Source organism: Rhineura floridana, chromosome 11, assembly GCF_030035675.1.
Source record: "Rhineura floridana isolate rRhiFlo1 chromosome 11, rRhiFlo1.hap2, whole genome shotgun sequence".
NCBI lineage: Eukaryota > Metazoa > Chordata > Lepidosauria > Squamata > Rhineuridae > Rhineura > Rhineura floridana.
Genome location: NC_084490.1, coordinates 45,684,898 through 45,707,522, shown reverse-complemented (window position 1 = coordinate 45,707,522; position 22,625 = coordinate 45,684,898). Strand labels below are relative to the sequence as shown.

At 44.5% G+C, this 22,625-nt stretch overlaps 1 protein-coding gene across 6 annotated transcripts in view; it reads left to right on the top strand.

Moving 5' to 3' along the window:
- Nucleotides 1–22,625, top strand: part of TBKBP1 (TBK1 binding protein 1) — a 94,147-nt gene that overhangs the window by 532 nt on the left and 70,990 nt on the right. The window contains exons 2-4 of one of the 6 annotated variants that reach the window (XM_061589572.1): nt 16,820–16,945; nt 18,852–19,130; nt 20,203–20,325. In XM_061589572.1, coding sequence (XP_061445556.1) covers nt 16,943–16,945; nt 18,852–19,130; nt 20,203–20,325 — 405 coding nt within the window. In that variant the 5' untranslated portion in view covers nt 16,820–16,942. Of the gene's footprint in view, nt 1–274; nt 358–15,309; nt 15,362–16,819; nt 16,946–18,851; nt 19,131–20,202; nt 20,326–22,625 lie in introns of those variants that run through there. The other 5 variants (XM_061589575.1, XM_061589571.1, XM_061589576.1 and 2 more) reach the window with 5 other exon arrangements.

Genomic DNA, 22,625 nt, shown 5'->3' with positions numbered 1-22,625 from the left:
GGAAAGGACCGGGGGCGGAAGGGGTGGCATAAGGGCGGAGGGGAGCATCTGTGGGGGCAGCAAGGTGGTGCCTCTCTGGGAATGCGCTCCGATTGCTGTGCCCTGGGGGAGATGACGAGGCTGTTCCCGGACGAAGGGAGAAGGTCCACCCACATGGCTCTCCCGCCCCGTGTGTGTGTGTGCGTGCGGGGGGGACATCACAGGGCAGCCAGCCCAGCTGTGAGCTCTGTGGCCTCCTCGGCCCAGCGCCTGGCCGGGGGAGGCGCTTTCTTCCTCAGCAGCACACCGGATCGCCTTCCCTGAGCCAGGCTTTCCAGCCCAGTTATTCGTATGATGTACCCCCCGCCCCATCTAATGGTATGGTGGTGATCTCCCGTTGCTCCCTTCCTGAGATCTGCCCCTTTTAGCAGCCGCTCCGCCGCCGACCCCCGCCATCCTTGTGGCTTTCTCTCCAATTGCACGCTGACCACTATTAGCCCCCTAAAGGTCCGATGCCCCCCTCCCCCCACTCGGGCAATTCCCCAGATATGCTGAGTGACCAGCCTATCCCCGACTGCAGGTTCCCCGGTTAACGTCGCTCTCCACCTAATGTTTACGCTGCTTTCCGTACAAGCCAGACCTCCCTCTCACTCATCCCCCGGTCAGCCCCCATTGAACACTGAGAAGTGCATGCTGCCCCTTGGCCCAGATCCACATTGACTCTACTCTGGATTTCCTTCCCAACATATTGCTATTGTCCCACACTCAGACACGCAGAGCTCTTCCCCTTGCTCATTGTCCACCTGCTACCTTACTGTTTTCATAGGAAGCTGCCTTTACTGAGGCAGACCGTTGGTCCATCTAGCTCAGTATTGTCTACACTGACTGGCAGCAGCACTGCCGAGTTCAGACAGGGAACATTCCCAGCTCTTCCTGGAGATGCTGGGGGTTGAACCTGGGACCTTCAGATGCTCTGCCACTGAGCTAGGGCCCTTCCCTTTGCCTGACCCTCAGGATTTCTTACCTTCCCCCCACCTAGACTTTCCTTTCCACTTGCATTTCCTGGTCTCTGGATCTGTGCCCCCCTCAAAATTGAACAGTATTCTGCTCACTTTGTCCAACGCTTTCCCAATCTCTTACCATACCGACAACTAGGAATTATGTTCCCACATTCTGACAGTATTTGCTGACCATCTGCTCCCATTTCCTCCACTCTTAAACTGGGCACAATATCTTGGATCAGTGCCTCCTCCAGTCTCCTACCCTTATTTTCCATCCCTGGAGATGTTTTCTTTTCCAGCTCTACACCCGCATCCAAATCTAATTGCATTCTCTGTGACTCCCCACCCTTGCTGTATGCTGGCTGCCATCCTGTTTTGTCCCATAAACTGTATGTTAACCCCCCAACCCCAAATTGTTAATTGCTTGCTATTCTCCTGGCCCTAGAGACCCTTCTGGTCCCATGGGATTTCAGGGATCTTGTTGCCACTCCCCTCCCCCCCCCATGTAATTGCATGATGAATTGCAGGCTTGGTTGCTTCCATTGTCCCCTATCCTGCTGAATTGCTTCACTCCTAGGAACTTCCTACACTTCTCTTTTTAAAAAAATATTGACACTAGCCATATTCTCCACCTCTGACTAATTAGCTTATGCAAAATCTGAGTTTGAGGCTCACCTTTTTAAATCTGATTTGTGAAGCAGTATCTGAGAATAATGCATACATGCGAAATGCGTTTTCCTCACCAGTGAGTAGCCACTCCTTGCCTGTATGTATGTGGGATTATGAAATGGGGTCTCCCTTCCCAGCCCAAGTCAATTGGCCCGCTAGGTCCATGATGTTCTGTTTCTCTGTGGTTTTGCATTTGTTCCTTACTCTGACATATTGTTCAGCAGAGGTTATATTGCCTTGTAACAGAAATGGGAGGGGGAACTGAGCTAGCGTGGTCAAGGTCTGAGTGTTTTGTGTCTGGATTCTTCATACCTGTTTTCTCCCATTCCCAATCACCCAACTTCCTCTTCATATTCAACCTGAATTAAGATGTCTGTGATTCCCTTCACTTGCACTATGGCCTCTTGCTGGGTTTTAAGGTCAATGCCCCTTTCTCAGGAGGTGGCCTTACTATGAGGGTGCATTAGCCGCCTTGAGCCTCCTTGGATGGAAAGCCAGGATGCAAATTTAAAAAGAAAGAAAGAAATGGTTTATGAAAGCTTTTATGAAATGGTGGTGGTTCATTTATGTTCGCTACTCTGTTGCTGTTAAAGTTTGGCCAGAGAGGTCTGGCATTTGGGGCACAATCCACCAGGAACTTCTCTAGTGGAAGCCCCATTGAAAGGAACAGGAACTGTGCAAGAGCATCCCGTGGAATCTCTTTGCAGTGTCGGGTCTGTGCAACATGTAAAGCAATAGATGAGAATGCCTGTGTACATGTGCAGAGTGCCCAGGGAAGGCCTGGGGGACATCCTCCATGCACCTGCAGTCAAAGGGCAGCCATTCTAGATTGTAGGCATGACTCCCTCCTAAACTTTCAACATTGTCATTTTTTCTACGTTATATGTGAATGGATTCTTACCAGTTCGTTGGTTCCCAAACTGTGGCCTGAGGTGACCAGTGGGTTTCTTCCACATGCTTTCAGGGACCACTTGAAAGTGTTCCAAATAACAGAGGAAAATTTAGAAGGGTAAGAGGTGTCAGTTTTAATGTTTCTCTCGCATGCTTAAGAGGCAATCCACTTCCTGGTTTATATGTTTAAACTGAAAGACGGCTTGGTTCTTCAGCAGTGCAAGTGGTTGCGCTGGAAATGTTAATAGTTCTTACCCATGCACACATTGTGTTAACTTCATTAATCAGAAGGAAAATGAAGCATTTATGATTTAACATGGAATTCTCTTAAATGTATTCCCGCTTAGTGGCTATTAGTGGGATCTGCACCACAATGTTGCAGAGTATCCTCATCCCACAACAGGAGAGCTCCTGTTCTGGGTTCCAGTCAGCCAGACATGCCCTTGTCCGTTCCAGGACATTAAGCCATAATAGGCTCAAACAGGCCAATTCCCTTTCCCCCCATCCCCTTCAGTTTTCCTGTTTCCAGCTGACATTCAACATTACATGGCTCCTGGCTACACTGAGTTTTCTCAGTCCTCATTAGGCTTTTTGTTGGATTGCCTTCTTTGGGGCATTTTTCTTTGCACCTTTGCAAAACTTGTGGTTCCTCTGGAGATGCTGATACTACCCTATTGTTTCTCAGTGTCCCATTACAGATCCGTTCCTGTTGGCATGGGGGGCGGGGCGGGGCATGGAGTTTGCAGAATACTGATCCTCAGTGTAGCTGAACTGGTGCATGCAAAGAGGCAGCTGCCTTGCGTGATTTCAGATCACCTTCTCTTCTCTGTCCCAGTCTGATCTTCAATCTCTACCTTTTGACTGTGCCATCTGTGTACTGAGTTTGTACAATGGCATGCAGAAGAGGAATTCTCAGCACTTTTCTCTACAGTTGTGGAACTTCACATGTTGTACACTAGCAAATGCCTATTTGGTGCTGTGTAGACATGTGGATGGAGAGCTGTGGCCAGTCAAGACTCCCTGGCATGTGTGCATTGTGTGGGTTTGCAAAAACATTCCTTGCATAGTCTTTGTATATAGCTCGAAGTGCATAGTGCATATTTTTTGTACATAGCACATGATATATCCCTGAGTACAGACAGGTCTGTATGGTCCCTTCCATCACATTGCGCAAACTTGGAGTGTGATATTGACTGCACAAGCTAGCATTCTGAGAAAGCTAGTTCTCCTCTCTTTCTCTAATTGTAAAAATGTGACGTTTCTGAATCTTATGATTGCCGAGATAAACTTGAAGTATGAACAAAGCTTAGTGAAATCTTAGAAATATATGAAAATGGGACGGGGTGGTGTTCAGCTATTAGTAAAGCTCTTTTAATCTCTTTCTGGCAAGTAGAAGTAGAAGAAATTATGAAAAACTGGGCATATATATGCAGAAATGCTTTTTGTGTACTTTTATTTGAGGTTTCAGAATCCAGCTTTTCTTGGTGCAGAATTTTGCCCTGCCAAATTTCTGGGTACAGGACATCCTTTCTGGGCAAGGATTTTGGGGTTAGTCTAAATGGCCCCATGGGATCCTTTTCAATTCAATGATTCTAGGTAACATTATGTACCAGCTGCTCTTTAGAAAACAGTGCCCCTTCTGGCTCTGTTTCTTCCTGAAGGATCTAGAGCCTCGCTTTCCTGCTGCCAGTTACTTGGCTGTGACAAGGAAGGTTTTTGCCTAATTGCTTTCAATTTCCTGGCCACTTTTCTTTTCCATTCCATGACTGAATCAGCATTGGGCAGAAGGAATGGTGCCAATTCTGGGGGCAAGAGAAAACAGAAGCAAAAAAAAAAAAAAAGGATTTCACAGCCTCTAGGTGCCGATGTCACCTTCCCAGGTCTACTAGGAGGATTTATTGGCCACAGAGCAGACAAAGAAAAATGTCTGATTTTTTGCCCATCTAGTTTAATATTGTCTCCCTCCAGGAATAGGGTACCACCTGTGGCCCTCCAGTTGTTGCTGGACTATAAATCCAATCATTTGAGAACAGAGTGGTGCAGTGGTTAGAGCATTGGGCTAGGACCTGGGAGACCAGGGTTTAAATTCCCGGTCAGCCATGAAGCTAACTGGATGACTGGGCCAGCCACAGTTTCTCAGCCTAACCTACCTCACAGGGTTGGTGTGAGGATAAAGGGGGAGGATACAACCAAGTACGCTAACTTGAGCTCATTGGAGGAGAGGTGGGAAAGAAATGTAGCAAATAAATCATTCTTGACCATTGACCTGATGGCTGGTGTCAATGGGAGTTGGAGTCCTACAACATCTGGGGGGGCCATAGGTTCCTCATCTCTGGTCTGCTCTGACTGGCAGCAGCTCAGGAAAAAGGGAGGCCTTTCCTATCACCTGCTACCTGATTCTTTTAACTGGAGATGCAAAGCAGGTGGGCTTCTCCTGAGCTGTGATCACTCCCTGTCATATTTTGAAACAAGCTGGTAGTGTTTTGTGTCTGTCCTGGCTAGGAGCTTTTTATCACCGTCTGGCCTTTCCCGGATGTCTTGGTTCTATGCTTCCAACCCAATAGCAGTGGGCATGTTCATATTGGCAGTGCTAGTGTGCTGTAGTGGTTAGAGAATTGTAGTGGGACCTGGGAGATCAGGGTTCAAATCCCCACTCAGCCATGAAGTTCACTGGGTGATCTTGGGCTAGTCACTGCCTCTCAGCCTAACCTACCTCACAGGGTGGTTGTGAGGATACCATGTACACCATTTTGAGCTCCTTAGGGGAAAGGTGGTATATAAATGTAATAAATAATAATAATAATAATTTTACATTTGAAAACAGGGTGTGGGAGGATAGGGGACTTCTCTGTACTTTTAATATGCCTATATAGCACAGTGGGGAGGAGAACCTGGCTGGGAGTCCAGAGTCTGTGAGTTCAAATCCCCGCTCGTGTCTCCTGGGTGTCAAGGGCCAGCTAAAGATCACCCCACAGTGAGTGGCTCAGGGGTTACATGCCCTGCCACCTGTGCAGCCGTGGGCAAGCTGCATAGTCCCAAGGAGCCCAGTTGCCCCCCAGCTGGCAGTTGCGGACAAGGAAGGGGCTGGCTTGTGCAGCTGTGGCAAGCTGAGAAGGCCTTAGCCAGCTGGGGAGGACTAGCATCAGAGGGAGGCAATGGTAAACCCCCTCTGAATACCGCTTACCATGAAAACCCTATTCATAGGGTAGCCATAGGTCAGGATCGACTTGAAGGCAGTCAATTTCCATTTTCATTCTGCTGCAAAAGATCATGCCTTGATGCTGATGGCAGGCTATGCACCTCGTGTTACCTTATCCACCCAGACTTCAGAGATTTAACTTCCAGAGACCCCGAAGGGGGGACTGAAACCTTTGGTGACATGGGTACTCTTACAAGAGTTTCACAAGGTGTCCTCGAAAAGGGGGACTAATTTACCAGAAAATTTAGGAGTCTCCCTAGTAAACAGGAAGCTGTCACTGAGTCAGACCATTGGTCATCCAGCACGGTATGACCAACACCAGCCTTCCCCAACCTGGTGCTCTGGAGATATTTTGCACTACAACTCTCATCAGCCCCAGCCAGGACAGCTGTGCTGGCTGGGGCTGATGGGAGAGTCGCAGTCCCAAGTATATGGAGGGCACCAGCTTGGAGAAGACTGATCTACACTGAATGGCACAGAGAAAAAAGAGTTTGAGAGAGCGAGAGAGAGACACTATATATAGAGAGAAATAGGCCATAACTACAGTAAAGATCAAGGTAAAAATATTTAAAATGTTGTGATGTCACACATACATATGAAAATAAGAAGCGGCCGTATACATTGTATCCATCTAGCCTAGTATTTGTTGTCTCTGACAGACTTGGGCAGTGGCTGTTCAGGGTTCCCGGCAGAAGTCCTTCCTATCATTCTACCACCTGATCTTTTTCACTGGAGGTGCCAGGGATTGAAGCTGGCGCCTTTTGTAGGCAAAGCAGATGCTCTATTACTAGGGATGGATGGATCAGTCTGTTTATGCCTTTACTCATAAATTTGCTGTGTCCTGTTTCCACATTAATTTGCAATTTGAAAAAAAACATCTGCACAAAAATTTGCATTTCAGTATACAGTTTTGAGCATGGATTGTCTTAATATCCACATTTCTGAACATGTATCACATAATTAACATTTTAAATGCATTTTGATGTGATTTTTGAGATGAGAATTGCAAAATCTGATGAACAGCTGTACTCAGTTCTGCACATTAGTCTCTGGGAAGTGTGGATCAGGTCAGTTCCTTCTTTCTTTCCTTCCCTCGCTCCCTCCTTCCCTCCCAATTTAGATTTGAGCAAGCATCTTGTTCTGCTTTGTTCCTACTTCTTATTCCCCCATCTCCCTGTTTAGTGTTTTGTCTTCCACTTCCATGGGTGGTGTTCCTTTTTTGTGTTGTTAATGATGTGTTTCTCATATATGTACATGTGTGTGCTGTTATTTAATTGAATGCATTTAAATACTAATTCTTTTAGTAAGCACAAACCCCCCTAAAAAAAAAAAAGACACTAGTGAAAAGAAACAATGGGCTCCTACCGGGAGAAAGGGTGGGATATAAATCTAATAAATAAAATAATGGAATGTAGAAGGAAATAAGAATTTATCTGCAACAAGAAATTGTGTAGTGGGGAAACTCTCAAAACAAAGCAAAAAAATCCTCTTGTTTATCTGAATTTCATGTTTTCTTGCCTGGGATTAGCTGGGGAAAGTAGCTCATTATGATCTCGGGTTGTCAGGCATGCACGAGCTAGTTGGCCAATGGTTGGCTGTTGATTTAATTTGAACAGATTTAGTTTTTAGCATTAAGGCTTCTCACAGTTCACACCAGCCAGCCACCCATCCCTTGTATTTTGCCCATACCAGGAAGGAAGCCATGTGAATTGCAAGTGCTAAAGAGTTGGGCTGGGATCTGGGAAATGGGTGCATCTAAGACCTGTCTCTGCCGTGGAGTTGCAGGAGGGCCTTAGGCAAGTCACTTGGCCTTAGTCCCACTCCCCCCCCCAACAAAAGGCCATTTGTAACATGGTCATATTAGCAAACCAGCCCAAGTGATAATGAGAGCTGTAGACTAATTTGCCTTTTTATGGATTATTACAGTGGTTCCCCAACTTTTTTTCCCCCATGGACTACTTAAAAATTTGCTGATGGTCTTGGTGGACCACTAAATGATTTTTTTCTGTCTGTTGTAACAATTGTAAAGTGCTAAACACTGTATGATTTTTAACTGTATTTGCATTGTTTCTTTTATTTCTTATATTGCGTTTTATTGTATTTGCATTCCATAGAATTCAGATTGTCATAAAATAAAATGCGATAATAAGGAATAAGAGAAGTAATACAAATACAATTAAAAAACGATATGAATGTTTAATGCAGACATGCCATGGACCAGCTGAATGTAGCTCACAGACCACTGGTGGTCCAAGGACCACAGTTTGGGAACCCCTGGACTAATACATTTGCGGATAAGGATATCTACATATGAGGTGCCTTTAGAAATATTGAAAAGAAATGTTAAGATAATTTTCTATTGAAATCATGATGTATTTATAAATATATCAAGTAATATGCCCCCTTTCAGAATAGACATCTATCCAAGGTGGCTTAGAAGCAACACAGAAATATATATTTTAAAACCTGCAACAAACAGTATCAACTTAGAAAAAGGAATCTGGATCCTTCCTGCAGGGCGGTTGTTGGCAGATGCCCCTGTGATGATGGAGTGGGAAGAGAACAATCCACCTGGAACAGACTCTGGTGTCCTCTTCGCCTGCCTCCCTCGCTCTCCGTGAATCCTTCCCACAGAGGCAAATGGTGGTAGCTTTAATAAACAAAATGTACCACTCATAATTTAAAAGAAAAGGCCATTCTGATTTTTTGAAAAACCATTCCCTATTTACAGGGGTTGTCAGCCTTTTTAGGCACACTGGTACATATGGATTTTTGAGCAAGTGCTGTGATGCCACCCTCTCTGGTCACTTCTCTCCCCTCTGTCCTCCCCCCACCCCCTGCCAAGAGACAGAAAGAAGGGGCTCTCTCACAGACTTTGCTTTTCCAAGGGATGCAGTAGAATTAATCTGGGCCTTCAGAAACACACAGACCTGAAAGAGAAAGTGGGAAAGAGTGTCACTCTTCCAGCTTCCTCTTCCAGCTCTGTATACTTTGTAAGGGAGAAAAAGAGAACTACTGTCACGACTTCATGACCCTTGCCCTTTTACAATAACTGCAACTGAACTAAGAGTTAAGATTAGCTGTGATGCTAAGGGCCATCTCTGAAGCTTGTGCTTGGGACTCTCTCCTCCTCCTCCTAACTAACAGCAGCTGTGGGGGACATGGGGTGGGGAGCATTTATTCCTTTCTCCTGCTGAAAATCCCCCTCCCCACAAAACTGCTATTAGCAGCAAACAAAACGTGTGCCTTTCAACTCACTGCCCCTGTATGGTTGCCAGGAGAAGATGGATTTATTTGTTTGTTTGTTATTTGATTTATATCCCACCCTTCCTCCCAGCAGGAGCCCAGGGTGGCAAACAAAAGCACTAAAAACACTTTAAACATCATAAAAACAGACCTTAAAATACATTAAAACAAAACTTTAAAAACATTTTTTTTTAAGTTTTGAAGATTTTTTTAAAAGGTTAAAAAAACATATTGTTTTTTAAAAAAGGTTTAAACGCATATTGAAAAGCAAATCCAACACAGAAGCAGACTACCTTTAACCAAGCCATTACAAAGGGAGACCAGGATGTTTCTCCCATCCGCTCGTCTTAGGACCTTCTGCCTGCCTTCCCTGTCCTGTAGCAGTGAGCAGGACTCCGCATTTGCCCTGACAGCAGCAGTGCAGGCTAGTCCATTAGGGCAAATAGGGCACTGCCCCACCAACCTCAGTCTGCCCTCAGCCTTCTTACTTTTAACCAGCCCAGGGGATGGCACTGGCTGTTCGCTGCCTCCTCCTTAGTCTCAGTGTTGCCCTTGTAGAACTCAGCAGGGAGGAGGATGGGGACAAAGTAGAATGAGTGAGCTCCACCTGTCATTGGCTCCGGCTCCACCTACTCTTGGGCTCCCTGCCTTCCGCCCTACCAGTTCCAGTGGTCACCAACCGTCAGTGGACAGTGGTGGGAAAGGAGGGCTGACAAAATGGCTAGAAAAGAAACAGCTGTGAATAACCGAGGCTGGCTACTCATCTGTGCCAGTTGGGGCACTTACAAACTGTTGTTATTTTGCAAGGGGGATTCAGTCAAATACCGGCAAATTCAGGTTGTGCCATTAAACTGGATTTGGCACTCTTGCGCAACAAACCTGTTTCCAAAAACAAAAATAAAAAGCCACAGACTTTCTTGCAGGAAATGAAGTGATTGGAAAGTGTGGGATTAGAACTACTTGATGCGCTGTCATGTAACTTCCCTGCAAGCTTTGTATAACAAGTTAGGATGGAAGCTCAATAAACAGGTGGTTAGCAACCTTGTTTGTGGATTTAAAGCAGAGATCTCCAACTCCAGTCATCTCTGACCGCTGGCCATCCTAGTTGGGGCTGGTGTGTGCGTGTGCGTGCGCATGTGTGTGCAGTTTTCCTCCACTCAGGGAAGCAAGAAGCAGTATGTGAATTCAAGGAGACATTCAAGGTGTTGCCTGGAGAGAATTCCAAGAGCCGGATAGAGAGGCCTGGAGGGCCACATTCAATCCTTGAGCTTGAGTTTCCCCCCTTCTGATGCATCATAATTCCTTTCCTTCTCTGTTCCAAGGATTTAAGGAATCCTTAAATTGATCCTTATCTGATTTTCATTCTGTGAGGCTAGGTTTAGGCTTCAAGATAGTGACGTGATAGCAGCTCAGCCATCTGGTTAGTTTTGGAATTAATTTCAGATTTTTCTTTTTAATCCTGACCCTCTGTCCGTTTCAGGTGGCCAGTTTTTAACTGGCCCTATGCTTCTGCCTTCACTGGCTGCCTGACATGGAGGAATTTAGCAGGAGAAGCTGAACTACTGAAGTCCAGGATTAATTTCTACATTTCAGGTTGCTAAGGGCACAAGAGAGAGTGTGGCTACCAAACAGTTACAATGGAGTTGGCAACCCAATGTACCCTTGTTATGATGGGATGTGTGGCTCCTCTGCCCTGTGATTCTGGAGCTGGTGGGCATCTCTCTTTGTCCTGTGTTTGAGGCCTGCTTCAGATCGAACACACACCCTTTATCGTGCCCACAGCCCTTTCAGCTAAACGACCCCACTTATCCTTGCTTATTGCTCACCTCTTGGGCATCATGGGGACAGCAGTCTGCCTGGCCGTCCTGCCTTCTGACTTGGGAGGAAGTTGGTTTCATTTACTCATTGGAGAGGGAACAGAACCCTGCACATGCTCAGAGGCACTTTAGTTTTGTGATGTCATATATTTGTGGACTGAGTGCTGCCCATAAACCTGAATCAAACTCCTATTTAGCCAGCTCTGTCTCCCACCCCGCTGGACTCCTCAGCTGCCCCCACTTGCTGCCTTTTGAACCCCTTGCCCATCTCACTCTCAAACTCCCAAAGCTTCCAAGCAGTAAAAGCTTTGATATCAAAGTGTCACTGGATAGGGGAAGTCCTCTTTCCTCTTTGGAAAAGTCTGTAACTCAGAGGCCAAGCGCATCCTTTGTGTGAAGAAGGCCCCAGATTCAATCCTGGCAGTGGAGGCTGGACACCTTGGATAGCTCCTTGAAAGTTTGGGCTAAAACCCAGAGCGAATTCACTGCCCCGCTGACAGAGCCACCAGCCTCCGCTGATCCATGGGGTCCTCAGGAAGAGATGGGAAAGACCTCCATCTGAAACCCTGAGGCACCAATACCAGTCAGTGTAGGCACTGATGAACATAAGAAGAGCCCTGCTGGATCCAGCCAAAGGCCCATCTAGTCTAGCACTCTGTTCTCACAGTGACCGGCCAGTTGCCCATGGGAAGCCTGCAAGCAGAACCTGAGCACAGCAGCACCCTCCCCACCTGCAGTTCCCAGCAGCTGCTATTCAGAGGCATACAGCTTCCGACAGTGGGGGTAGAACATAGCCATCTTGGCTAACAGACACAGATCACCTGTGTTCCATGAATTTTTCTAATTCCTCTTTTAAAGCCATCCAGTTTGATGGCCAGCACTACCTCTTGTGGAGTGGATTTTGTAGTTTCACTGTGTGCTGTGTGAAGAAGTACTTTTTCACAAAATGTGCACGTTAGATGTGGCGCTGATTTGCTCTCAGTCGTGGACTGCATGTGGATAGTCCCAGGTTCAACCCCCAGTATCTCTAGGTAGGGAAAGACCCCCGCTTGAAACCCTGGAGAACCACTGCTAGTCAGTATGAACGAACAGCACTGAGCTAGAGGGAGCCATGCTCTGATTTGGTATAAGGCAGTTTCCCACCCTCCTGTCTGCCTTGATCAGGAGAACCCAGCCAGTAGCTGTCAGTTACTCTAAATTTTGTTTCACAGGTAACGAGGGGGTGTTATTGTGCATGCAGCCCAAAATTCATTCATTCATTCATCACTGATTGCAAAAATGTTCCAGCCTTTTCTGTTTTTTTGAGTGGCATCAGCAGCCTCATTTTTCTAACAAATACACCCACATCAGCCACCTTAAATGCGCTGCTACGCTGGCCAAGTTGCTGCGACACAGTTTGGACTCCCACTTTTTTCCTGTGTTTGGTGCTTTTCCCTAATACCAGATTTCCTTTTCTTTGCTGTTGAGCTTTTTTTAAAAAAAAAAAATTTAAACATGTCTGCGTGGTGTTTTGTTTTCCCATTTTGTAGCCATGACTGTTAAACTCTACGGTTCTCTGAGCTCGCCATCTGTGTGTTGGGTTGATTGATCCACCTTCTCCCTCAGTGTCGGATAGCTGGGAAGTCTCACTCAGCTGTCTCTTGTTTTAGCAGGAGGCAGACGGCGAAGGGTTATGTGTATATAAGAAAGTGTACAGAGGCAGTTCCCTGTCTCCCCATCCGGGAAAACAAGAGGCATTGCCATAGTCCAAAGACACATTCCAGCCAGGCAAAAACACTTGGGGAGGGTGCCAAGTAGAGGCAGTGAGGGGTGTGGCCTCGGGAGAATCCTGAGGGCCAGACAGACAGGCCTGGATGGCCATGTTCAGCCTCTGGACTTGAGGTTCCCCACCCCTGTGTTAAAGGCAGTATTAACTGTATTAACAGGGATTATTTACCAGTATTAACTGGTCTGGAAGCACAGCCTATGAGGAAGTTCTCTTGCATCAGCCTTTAGTGTAGTGGCACCAACCAACTCTTTGGAATTCCCTTCCCTTAACATTAGACAGGCGCCCTCTCTTGTCTTTTTGGTGCTTAATGAAGACCTTCGTTTTTCAACAAGCCATTTAAGTAGAGACCGACTTTATCCCAGTCTGCTTCTTTGTTGGAATTGCTTTTTAAGATGTTTTTAAAGATGTCTTGTTTTTAAGATGTTTTATAGATATGTTAGTGTTTTGTGTTTTATTGCCTGTTTGCTGCCTTGGGCTCCTTCTAGGAGGAGGGGTGGGATATAAATATAATAGTGGTGGTGACGATGATGATGAAATGTGGAAGAGCAATGTTTTCCAGGATGGGTTCTGGCTACCTTCTTGCATGTTGAAAGCGTGTGTGTGTGTGTATGGTTCATGCAATCACTCCAGCTAGCCCTGCCCCTGGCTGTGTGAGGGGGCCCTACATATACAATGATGTGTGCACACAGGACTCTTCCACATTAAGGGGAATCTTGATTGGGCCCGTATTCCCTCCCCTCATATGTGACGAATACATGCTCAGGCCCTTTCATGTAGCCATCAAGTGCAGCACTTAGGGACTTGGTACATTTGACAGGGGGACTAGCCAGTGCAAATCTTGCACATATTTTCAGTGTGAGAGGGGGCTTGGTGTGGAACCCCCCCTTCTGTCTGTGGCATCAATTTGTACAGGAGCAGGCTTTTAAGAGGTAGCTCAGGTGAGGCCTCCAGAAGAAAGAGGTTGTACTCCCACCAACAGAACAGGTATGCCGCTTGGTGATGATCCATCTCTGTTGCTGGAAGCCCAAGCAGTTGTAGTGGCACCAGCTGTGCCTGTTCCTGGACAGGGGTATAGCTTTGCCACTGCGACGTATGCATTGGTAACCTCAAGACTGGGCTACTGTAATATGCTTTATGTGGGACTGTCCTTAAGGCTGGTCTGGAAGCAGCAGCTAATGCAAAATGCAGCACCTAGGCTACTCAGTGGGGTATTCTATTGTGTCCACTGTACATCACTCTTAAAGGAGCTGCAGTGCCCGCTAATAAGCTATTGTTTATGGTTTATGCTGATGTTTATTTTATTATTTATTTATTAAAATATTTCTAAGCTGCACTTTTCATAAATGTATACCAAGGTGGCATTGCAACATACAAAAACATAGCAGAATTAAAAACATCATTAAAAACCATAATAAAAGCATGCATAAGTACTGCATTGGTTGGAAAATAAAATTTGTATTCAAAGGCCTGTTTAAAAAGTCCAGTTTTCTGAAAGAAAGAGGGGATGGTTCCTTTTTTTTTTTTTTTTTTTTCAATAATTTTTATTCAGATTTTCATAAAACATACAAGACAAAATCATAAAACATTCAAAGACAAAAAACAAAATCAAAAATAGTTAAACAAAAAGAAAAAAAGAAAAAAAAAACAAAAATAAAAAATAAAGAGTAAAATATTGACTTCCCATTTGTCAAAGATCAAATCAGTTATAAGTCTATAATATATAACAATCCTGTCTCTTAAGTCATATTATAAAATCACTTTCCTCCAGTAGTTATCTTACTTAATCATCAAATCTCATAAACATTACTTTATTCTTTCCACAAAAAGTCAAAGAGAGGTTTCAATTCTTTAAGAAATATATCTATCATTTTTTTTTTCCAGATAAGCATATCGATTAATCCATCTCATTACTAATTATGATAATCTTATTGTCATAACCATAGTCAAAATAAACATTTCAATTAATCCATCACATCAGAATCTGTTAGGTTCAATAATTTCAGTAGCCATTGTTCTATTATCTCTATTAGTTCCATTTTCCATCTTCCATCTTCAGTAGTCTTGTTAAGTCCAGTAATTTCAATATCCAATCTTCCATTATCAGTATTCCATAATAATCTTGCTGTCAAAGCCATAGTCATATAGTAAGAGTCTGATGGGGATTACCTCTATCCCAAATATTTTCTTGCCATCCATTCTGAATAGGTTGCTGAAATACTGCTGTAAAATCATATCTCTGTTCTTTTTTTCAAAATACACTGGGTCATCTCTTAAAAGTTTTTCCATTGTCACATGGCTGCAGTTAATTCCATAGATTTTCTCTATATTGGGCTCCATCACATCATTCCAGTCCAGAAGATTATCCATGCCATTGATAACTTTATCTCTAGAATCTTCATTCATTTCTTCAGAGATAACATTGAGTTCCAAACAATAGATTTTATTTCTAAAGTCCATAGACTCCAAATCTTGTTCCTGTTCCACGTTGGTTCCAATCTCCGGGATCTCCTCTCTCACAGGGACCCCTATTCCAGTCTCCAGGGTCACCTCTCTCACAGGGACCCCTGTTCCAATCTCCGGGATCTCCTCTCTCACAGGGACCAGAAAGAGGGGATGGTTCCTGATGAACCTCTATTGGTAGAGAGCTCCACAGAGAAGTGCCTGCCACACTAAAGGCTCAATCTCTGGTGGAGGCCAACTGAACCTCAGGGGCAGTGACGACCACGAAGAGTGCCCCATCAGAAGATCTCAGGGATTGAGATGGAACACAGGGAGTCAAGCAGTCTTTAAGGTACTTTGGGCCCCAGTTTTTCAGGGCTTTGTGAATTAACACAAGTACCTTGAACCTGGCCTGGTAGCAAAATGGCACCCAGTGCAGGTCTTTCAGCAGTGGGGTAACATGTTGCCAATAATCTGCTCCTGTGATCAGTCCGGCCACTACATTCTGCACTAGTTGCAACTTCTGGACTAGATACAAAGGGAGCCCCACATAAAGTGTGTTACAGTAATAATGTGTTCAGGTAACCAAGGCATGGACCACTGTGGTCAAGCTATCACAGTCCAGAAATGGTCACAGCTGGTATACCAGCTTAAGTTGACAGAAAACACTCCAGGCCACAGAGCTCACTTGAGCCCTAGTGACAAAGATGGATCAAGGAGCACCCCCAGACTGCATACCTGCTACTTCAGAGACAGTGCAACCACATCCAGGGCAGGCAGTTGACCTATCTCCTGGACACAGGAACCACCCACCCACAAAGCCTCCATCTTTCCAGAACTCAAGCTCAGTTTATTGACCCTCATTCAGTCCACCACTGCATCCAGGCACCGCTCCAGGACTTGCACAGCCTCTCCTGATTCAGATGTAATTGAGAAATAGAGCTGAGTATCATCACCGTACTGATTGCATCATGCTCCAAAGCTCCTGATGACTTCTCCCAATGGCTTCATGTTGCTGTTGAAAAGTACTGGGGACAAGGTAGTATCCTGTGGCACTCCACAGAGTAAACATCAGGGAGCCAAGTAATATTGTTCCAGTACTACTCTTTGGATATGACCCTGTAGGTATGAACAGAGCCACCACAGCACAGTGCCACCAGTGCCCATCAGAGCCAATCCAGAAGGATACCATGGTAAATGGTAAAGAAAAATTGCCATTGAGCAGGAGGAGCAGGGTTACACTCTCCTTGTCCTTCTCTCTGTAAAGGTCATTGTCCAATCAGTGACCAAGGCAGATTCGGCCCCAAACTAAGGCCTGAACCCAGACTGAAATGGATCCAGATAATCAGTCTCATCCAGGAATCTCATGCAGGAATGCCTACAGCTGTTCCTCCACAACCCTCTCCGTCACCTTTCCCAGGGAGTTGTTACAATCCATTGGGTCCACGGCTGTTTTTTCAGTAGTGGCCACACTACCGCCACTTTTAAGGCAGCAGGCACCCACCGCTCACGCAAAGAGGCGTTTACCACTACCTGGATCCACTCAGTCAGTCTTCCTTGGCTCAATATCAGTAGCCATGATGAGGATTGAGAGGGCATGTAGTTAGACGCATTTCTGCAAGCATCCAGTCCACATCATCAAGCCTTATAAACTGAAAGTGATTCCGCAAAGTCAGAGAAGACGTAGCATTGGACACCTCAGCTGGAACTGTAGTCATAATGGTAGCATCTAAATTGCTGCAGAGTCAAGCAACTTTATCCTCGAAATGATGGGCCAAATGTTTATAGGAGGTTTCTATTGCCTCCACAGACCCATCCCCACCAGCAGTTGAGACCAGATTCTGGGTGACCCAGAAGAGCTCTACTGGATGATTACTTGGGGATGCAATAGAGGCTGAGAAGTAAGCCTTTGCTTCGCTGCCCCTATTGCCACATGGTAGGTGTGATTATGCTTTCTGACCAGTGTTTGGTCAGCCTCAGAGTGAGTTCTACGCCATTGGTTTGGGTATTAACCTACAAAGCCCTAAACTTGGGGTCAGGAGTGCCTGAAGGAATGCCCCTTTCCTTATAGCCCTACTCAGTCATCACCATCAGCTGCTGAGGCCCTCTTGGTTGTGCCGCACCCTATGGAAGTTCGGTTAGTGGCGAGACCAGGGGGAGGGCCTTTTCTGCAGTGGGGCCCTCGTTATGGAAACAGTGAAACACCTCCCCTCTGACCTTAGCTGACCACCAACATTAACGAAGTTTTGGCACCTATTAAAAACACACCTGTTTTTAATCTGTTTTAAGCACAGGTCTTTGCCAGTGCTTAATTCCTGTTGGTTGATTATATCTTTATACTTTTGTATTTTTAAGTGTGCTCTGGATCAGCTACAGCTTATTCTTTATTGTTATTTTAATGCTGATCCTTATTTTAAAATTATTGTGTGCTGCCTTGAGATTTCATGTGGAAGGTAGTACAAAAATATATTTATTTATAAGTTTGGCTTACCCGCCCTTCAACTGCCCCTTCAAAACTTTCAGAGCAGACATACTGCTTCAATTCCAGTGCAAGTCCCATATCTTCCTGCTGAAACCCCATAACTTTTTATACCACGAACGTTATTTGCCGGGGGGGGCTGTCTCATCTTTGTTATGCTATAGCCCCTCCAGGCAGCAATAATGGGGCAGCACTGAGGAAGCACTAATAAATTAGTTGTTTATTAGAACAAGTAATAAAGCAAGAAAAAAAATCCACCACTAATGTACTAATATTGTGTCAAGAATATGTGGCGGAATACACACCGCCACAAAACACCAGTCTGGAGGGGCCCAAATCAAACAATTACAACTATAAGAACAAGTAAAACACATAAAACCTTTATAACAGAATGGTTTAGATTCACCAAAAGAGCTGGATTCCGCAGACCAATTGGTCCCACCTCTATGTTTACAAAGAAAGAAAGAAAGAAAGAAAGAAAGAAAGAAAGAAAGAAAGAAAGAAAGAAAGAAAAGCTGATTCTATGATAGCAACTTGAGGGACAGATGCATTTGGCCAAGGTATCCTTGGTATTGACTGGAGAAAGGAGAAAACTGGGGCATGGGCAAAAGTCTTGAGATGATGAGGCATCCTCCTTGGTACAACTGACTTAGCAGTGTTTCTTCCTTGTTTTGTTTTGTTTAATTTACTTGCAGCCACGTACCTGGCATTGCTCAGGAACTCTAAAAAACCAAAAACATCAGTGGCTGTTTTGATCTCAGGTTAAAATCAGTGCAATTTTGAAAAGTTCAGCCCACCATCTTGATTCAAAATGGCATCCAGTTGTATCCAAACATAGACGTGAACCATCATGCAGAATTTGGTTAAAATCAGTGCAGGTTTGAAAGGTTCAGTCTGCCATCTTGATTCAAAATGGCATCCAGTTGTATCCAAACATAGAGGAATAGCTGTCCAAACACATACAGAAAAGACAAAACAGCTTTCCAAAATGTATAATAGATTGAGTTGAATTCAACTAAATTCTGCTCAGAGTAGACCCTTTAAAATTAATGCGCCTAAGTTAGTCATGTTAATTAACTTCAGGGTAGTGGGTCTACCCTGAGTAGAACTAGCATTGAATACAACCCTATATTTTTATTCTCCTGCATTCCGGGTGACAAATGTCCCCAAAGGTGGCTCACAGCAGTTCACAGTGCCACTGGCAGAGGCTGTGCATAAGTGAAAATAAGGCACAGGCCTTTCATCTAGGCTTATAAACAAAAAACCCAAAGACTCCCAGGGGAGGGGGGGAAGGAAGGGAAAAGGCAGAGGAAGGAGGTATACTGTGCTATCTCTTTCTCCTGTTTCTTGCCATCTCCTACAGCTGGAGTTTGTCAGGCACTGGCGTTTCCTGCTAAATGCCCACCGGTTCCAGACTGCCATGGACTCCATGTTTGAGGATGACATCAGCATCCTTACCCAAGATGCTCTGGTCCAGGATGATGACTGGTTGGACAGCCCCAATACCGACCTTTCCAGTGAGATGTGCTCTGCCTCTCACTTTGCTCTCATCACAGCCTATGATGACATCAAGAACCGCCTGACAGGCCTGGAGCGGGAGAATGCCAGCCTCAAGCGGAAGCTGAAGATGTATGAGATCAAGGTGAGTGACAGTTTTTGGATGCATTTGCTCCCATTTGTAAGGATGAGATGGGATTTTCTGGTGATCTGTCAAGGGGAAGGCCTGGCCAAACCCAAACAGGTAGCACAAGTAGCAGAATTCAAGAATGAAACTAACCTGCCCTAAAAAAGTTCTGCTGTGGAAACTTGAAACAACAGAGTCAGTGTGGTGCAGGATATGGGAGACCAGGGTTCAAATGGCTACTTAGCTCTAAAGCTCACTGGATGACCTTGAGCCTGTGATAGTCTCTCAGTGTAACGTACCTCACAGGGTTGTTGTGAAGAGGCTTTTAGGAAAGGTGTCAAGACCCAACTTTTCAATTTGGTCTTTAAAATTGTGTTTAGTAGTGCTGTTGTTGGTAATGTTTTTATTATTGGTTTTAATGTTTTTATGATGTTGCTGTTTCTATTGTTTTGGTCTGTTGTACATTGCCATGGGGGGTTGCAGAAAAATAATATAAAATATTAAAATAAAATAAACATAAAATTGAAGAGGGTGGGGCCATGTATGCTATTTTAAGTTCCTTGGAGGAAATGTGGGATATCAATACATAAATACAATTTAACACTTTCTGTTGTGAGAGCCAGTGCAATGTAGTGGTTAGAATGTCAGATTTAGACCTGGGAGACCCAGGTTCAAATCCCCGCTCAGCCATGATGCTCTCTGGACAACCTTGGGCTGCTCACTATCTCTCAGCCTAATCTACCTCACAGGGTTGTTGTGAAAATGTTGGGTGAGTGTAGAAGAACCAAGTACACTGCCCTGAGCTCCTTGGTGGAAAGGAAGGATATCAGCGTAATATTAAACAGTTGTATTTTAGACTGTGCTATTCTTGTTCTGCCTGATATTTGGCCTGTGAACTCTCGTGCCACAGCATGTCATTTAGTCTTTAATGCTAACCCCCTAGTATTTAAGACCTCTACTTTCCATTTTGCATGCTCATCTTTCTATTGTTCCTCAAATTGCAGAAATATTTGGAAAAGCAAGCTAATTCATCACTTTTTAAAAATAAAAAGGAGTAAATGTTTGGTTTTCTTGTGCTCCTGCCCTGCAGTTCCCACTGATTAGTGAATTTGGAGAGGAGTGCATCTTCCCATCCTATGACTCCAAGGAGACTTCTCTTCTGAAGAGCGAGAAAGCCAACCTCCAGCAGCAGTTGAATCAATTCCAGCGCGAGGTGAGCGTGGCTTTCCAACGTGCTCAGAAGGAGCTTTTACAGAGCGAAGGCACTTGACTTGATCATCTTCGCTCATGGGTTTTTTGGTCTGCAGTAGGTAAGGTGTATTGAACTAATGCCTCATGAATTGTGGCACATTGCTCAAGAGCCAGGTGTCTACAATTTTTTTTTTTTGGCTGAATTGGTAGCTTAGCCAAAAGCTGGGTTTGGCAGGGTGCTACCCCTGCCCCATCCAGCAGCATCAATGGCTGGGAAGGCCCTCCCCCATAACCCTTTCATACAGAAAAGAGAGGTGGAAAGTGTGCCAGATTTGGCTGCTGGTGTGTGCAGGGACTCGGCACCTCTGCAGCAAAGGCCAAGGAAGCCTTCCAACTCTAAAGGAGAAGTCTTTTCTTTACTATGGCAGCCCCTGTGCTCTAGAACTCCTTGCCTGTTGACACTAGGCAGGTGCCTTCACTATACTGTTTTAGATGCCTGCTGAAAACTGTTCTCTTTCAGCAAGTCCATCCAGACATGTGGCTAGGACCACATCTGCACCATACATTTATAGCATTATTCCACTTTAACAGTCATGGCTTCCCCCAAAGAATCCTGAGGAGTATTGTTTGTTAAGGATGCTAAGGCTACATTGGACCATACATTTATTCCACTATTATTCCACTTTCAATAGTCATGGCTTGCCCCAAAGAATCCTGGGAAGTGTAGTTTGTATGGATACCAAGAGTTATTAGGAGACCCCTATTCCCCTCACAGAGTGACAGTTCCTTGAGTTCTCTGGGAATAGGACTGACTGTTAAACCATTCAGAGAATTGTAGCTCTGGGAGGGGAATAAGGGTCTCCTAATGACTCCCAGTACTCTTCACAAACTACACTTCCCAGGAGTCTGTGGGGGAAGCCATGACTGTTGAAAGTGGAATAATAGTGGAATAAATATGTAGTGTGAATGTTGCCTATGAGTTGTTAGGGGACCCCTATTCCCTTCACAGAGTGACAATTCTCAGAGTAGTTTACCATCAGTCCTTCTTTCTAGGGAACTCTGGGAATTGTAGCTCTGTGTGTGGAATAGGGGTCTCTTAACAACTCTCAGCACCCTTCATAAACTACAGTTCCCATTATTATTTGAGGAAGCCATGAGTGTTAAAGTGGCATAAGTACTTTAAATGTATGGTGTGGATTTGGCCTTGATTACATTTGTTTTAAATGTTTTATGAAGTTTATCTTTGTTTTTAATTAGGGTTTTATGTATATTTGTTTTTAATTGGTTTGTGTATTCTAGTCATGTTTTATATATAATTGGACTTGTACAACGCTTTGAGAATTTATTTTTAGCAAGTGGTTTATCCATTTTCTAAATAAAATGAATTAAAACTCCCTTTGCTGTTCTGGAGCAGAAAAAGCTAGGCATGCCAGTTTGGCCCTGCATGGCAGAAGTGTACCAGGTGTAGAGATGAAACTTGATTCAGTTTACATTTAAAGGTGGATCTGCTGGACGTGCACTTTCTAAAACTGCGCACAAACTGGAACACGCTCCTTCAAAATTTTCGCTTCTCTGAATTTTGCACTGCAGTTCTTCAGCCAAGTAATGTGTACAAAAATGCATCTACTAGGGTAATTAGTGAAAATAACATACAAAATACATTATAATAGGGGAAATTGCTTTGCAAAAATGTGTATATTAGGCAAAATTGCCTATTAAAATGTATATATAAGAAAAAATTCAAACTAAAATGCTGATGCATTTTCATGAGGACTTAAAACAATCGCAAACTGATGTGGAAATGTGGAGAACTGACCTTCTGGTTTGAAAAATGAGAAATGGAGGGAAATGGAAATTGCCAAGCCTTCCTCCCAAGCTTGGATCTGGGGAGGGGGCAGGATTATTGGGGAACTGGTAACAGCCCCTACCCACTTCTGCAACTTCAGGCTTGGGAGGAACGCTCCTCAGTAGCCAACGTGCCCTGGGATGCCTGAGGATCTTGTCTCATCCTTATTCTTTACGCTGATCAAACTGGCCTGATTCACACTACCCAGATTAATATGCAGATCAAAATGCAGTTATCATTTGGTTTTTACACATCTCCAAATTTTGCAATTCTGTTCTCAGCTCAAAATAAAGTACAAAAGTGTGTATTTTAGGATAAAATACAAAAAATTGGTATTTTAGGGTAAACTGCATAGAAAAAAATGTTAGGTTAAAAAAATATATGAATCATAGGCTGGTGTGGAAATGAGATGGAATGAACACATACAAAACTGACACAGCCCAGAAATAGACTGATCTGTCCACTACAAAATGTAT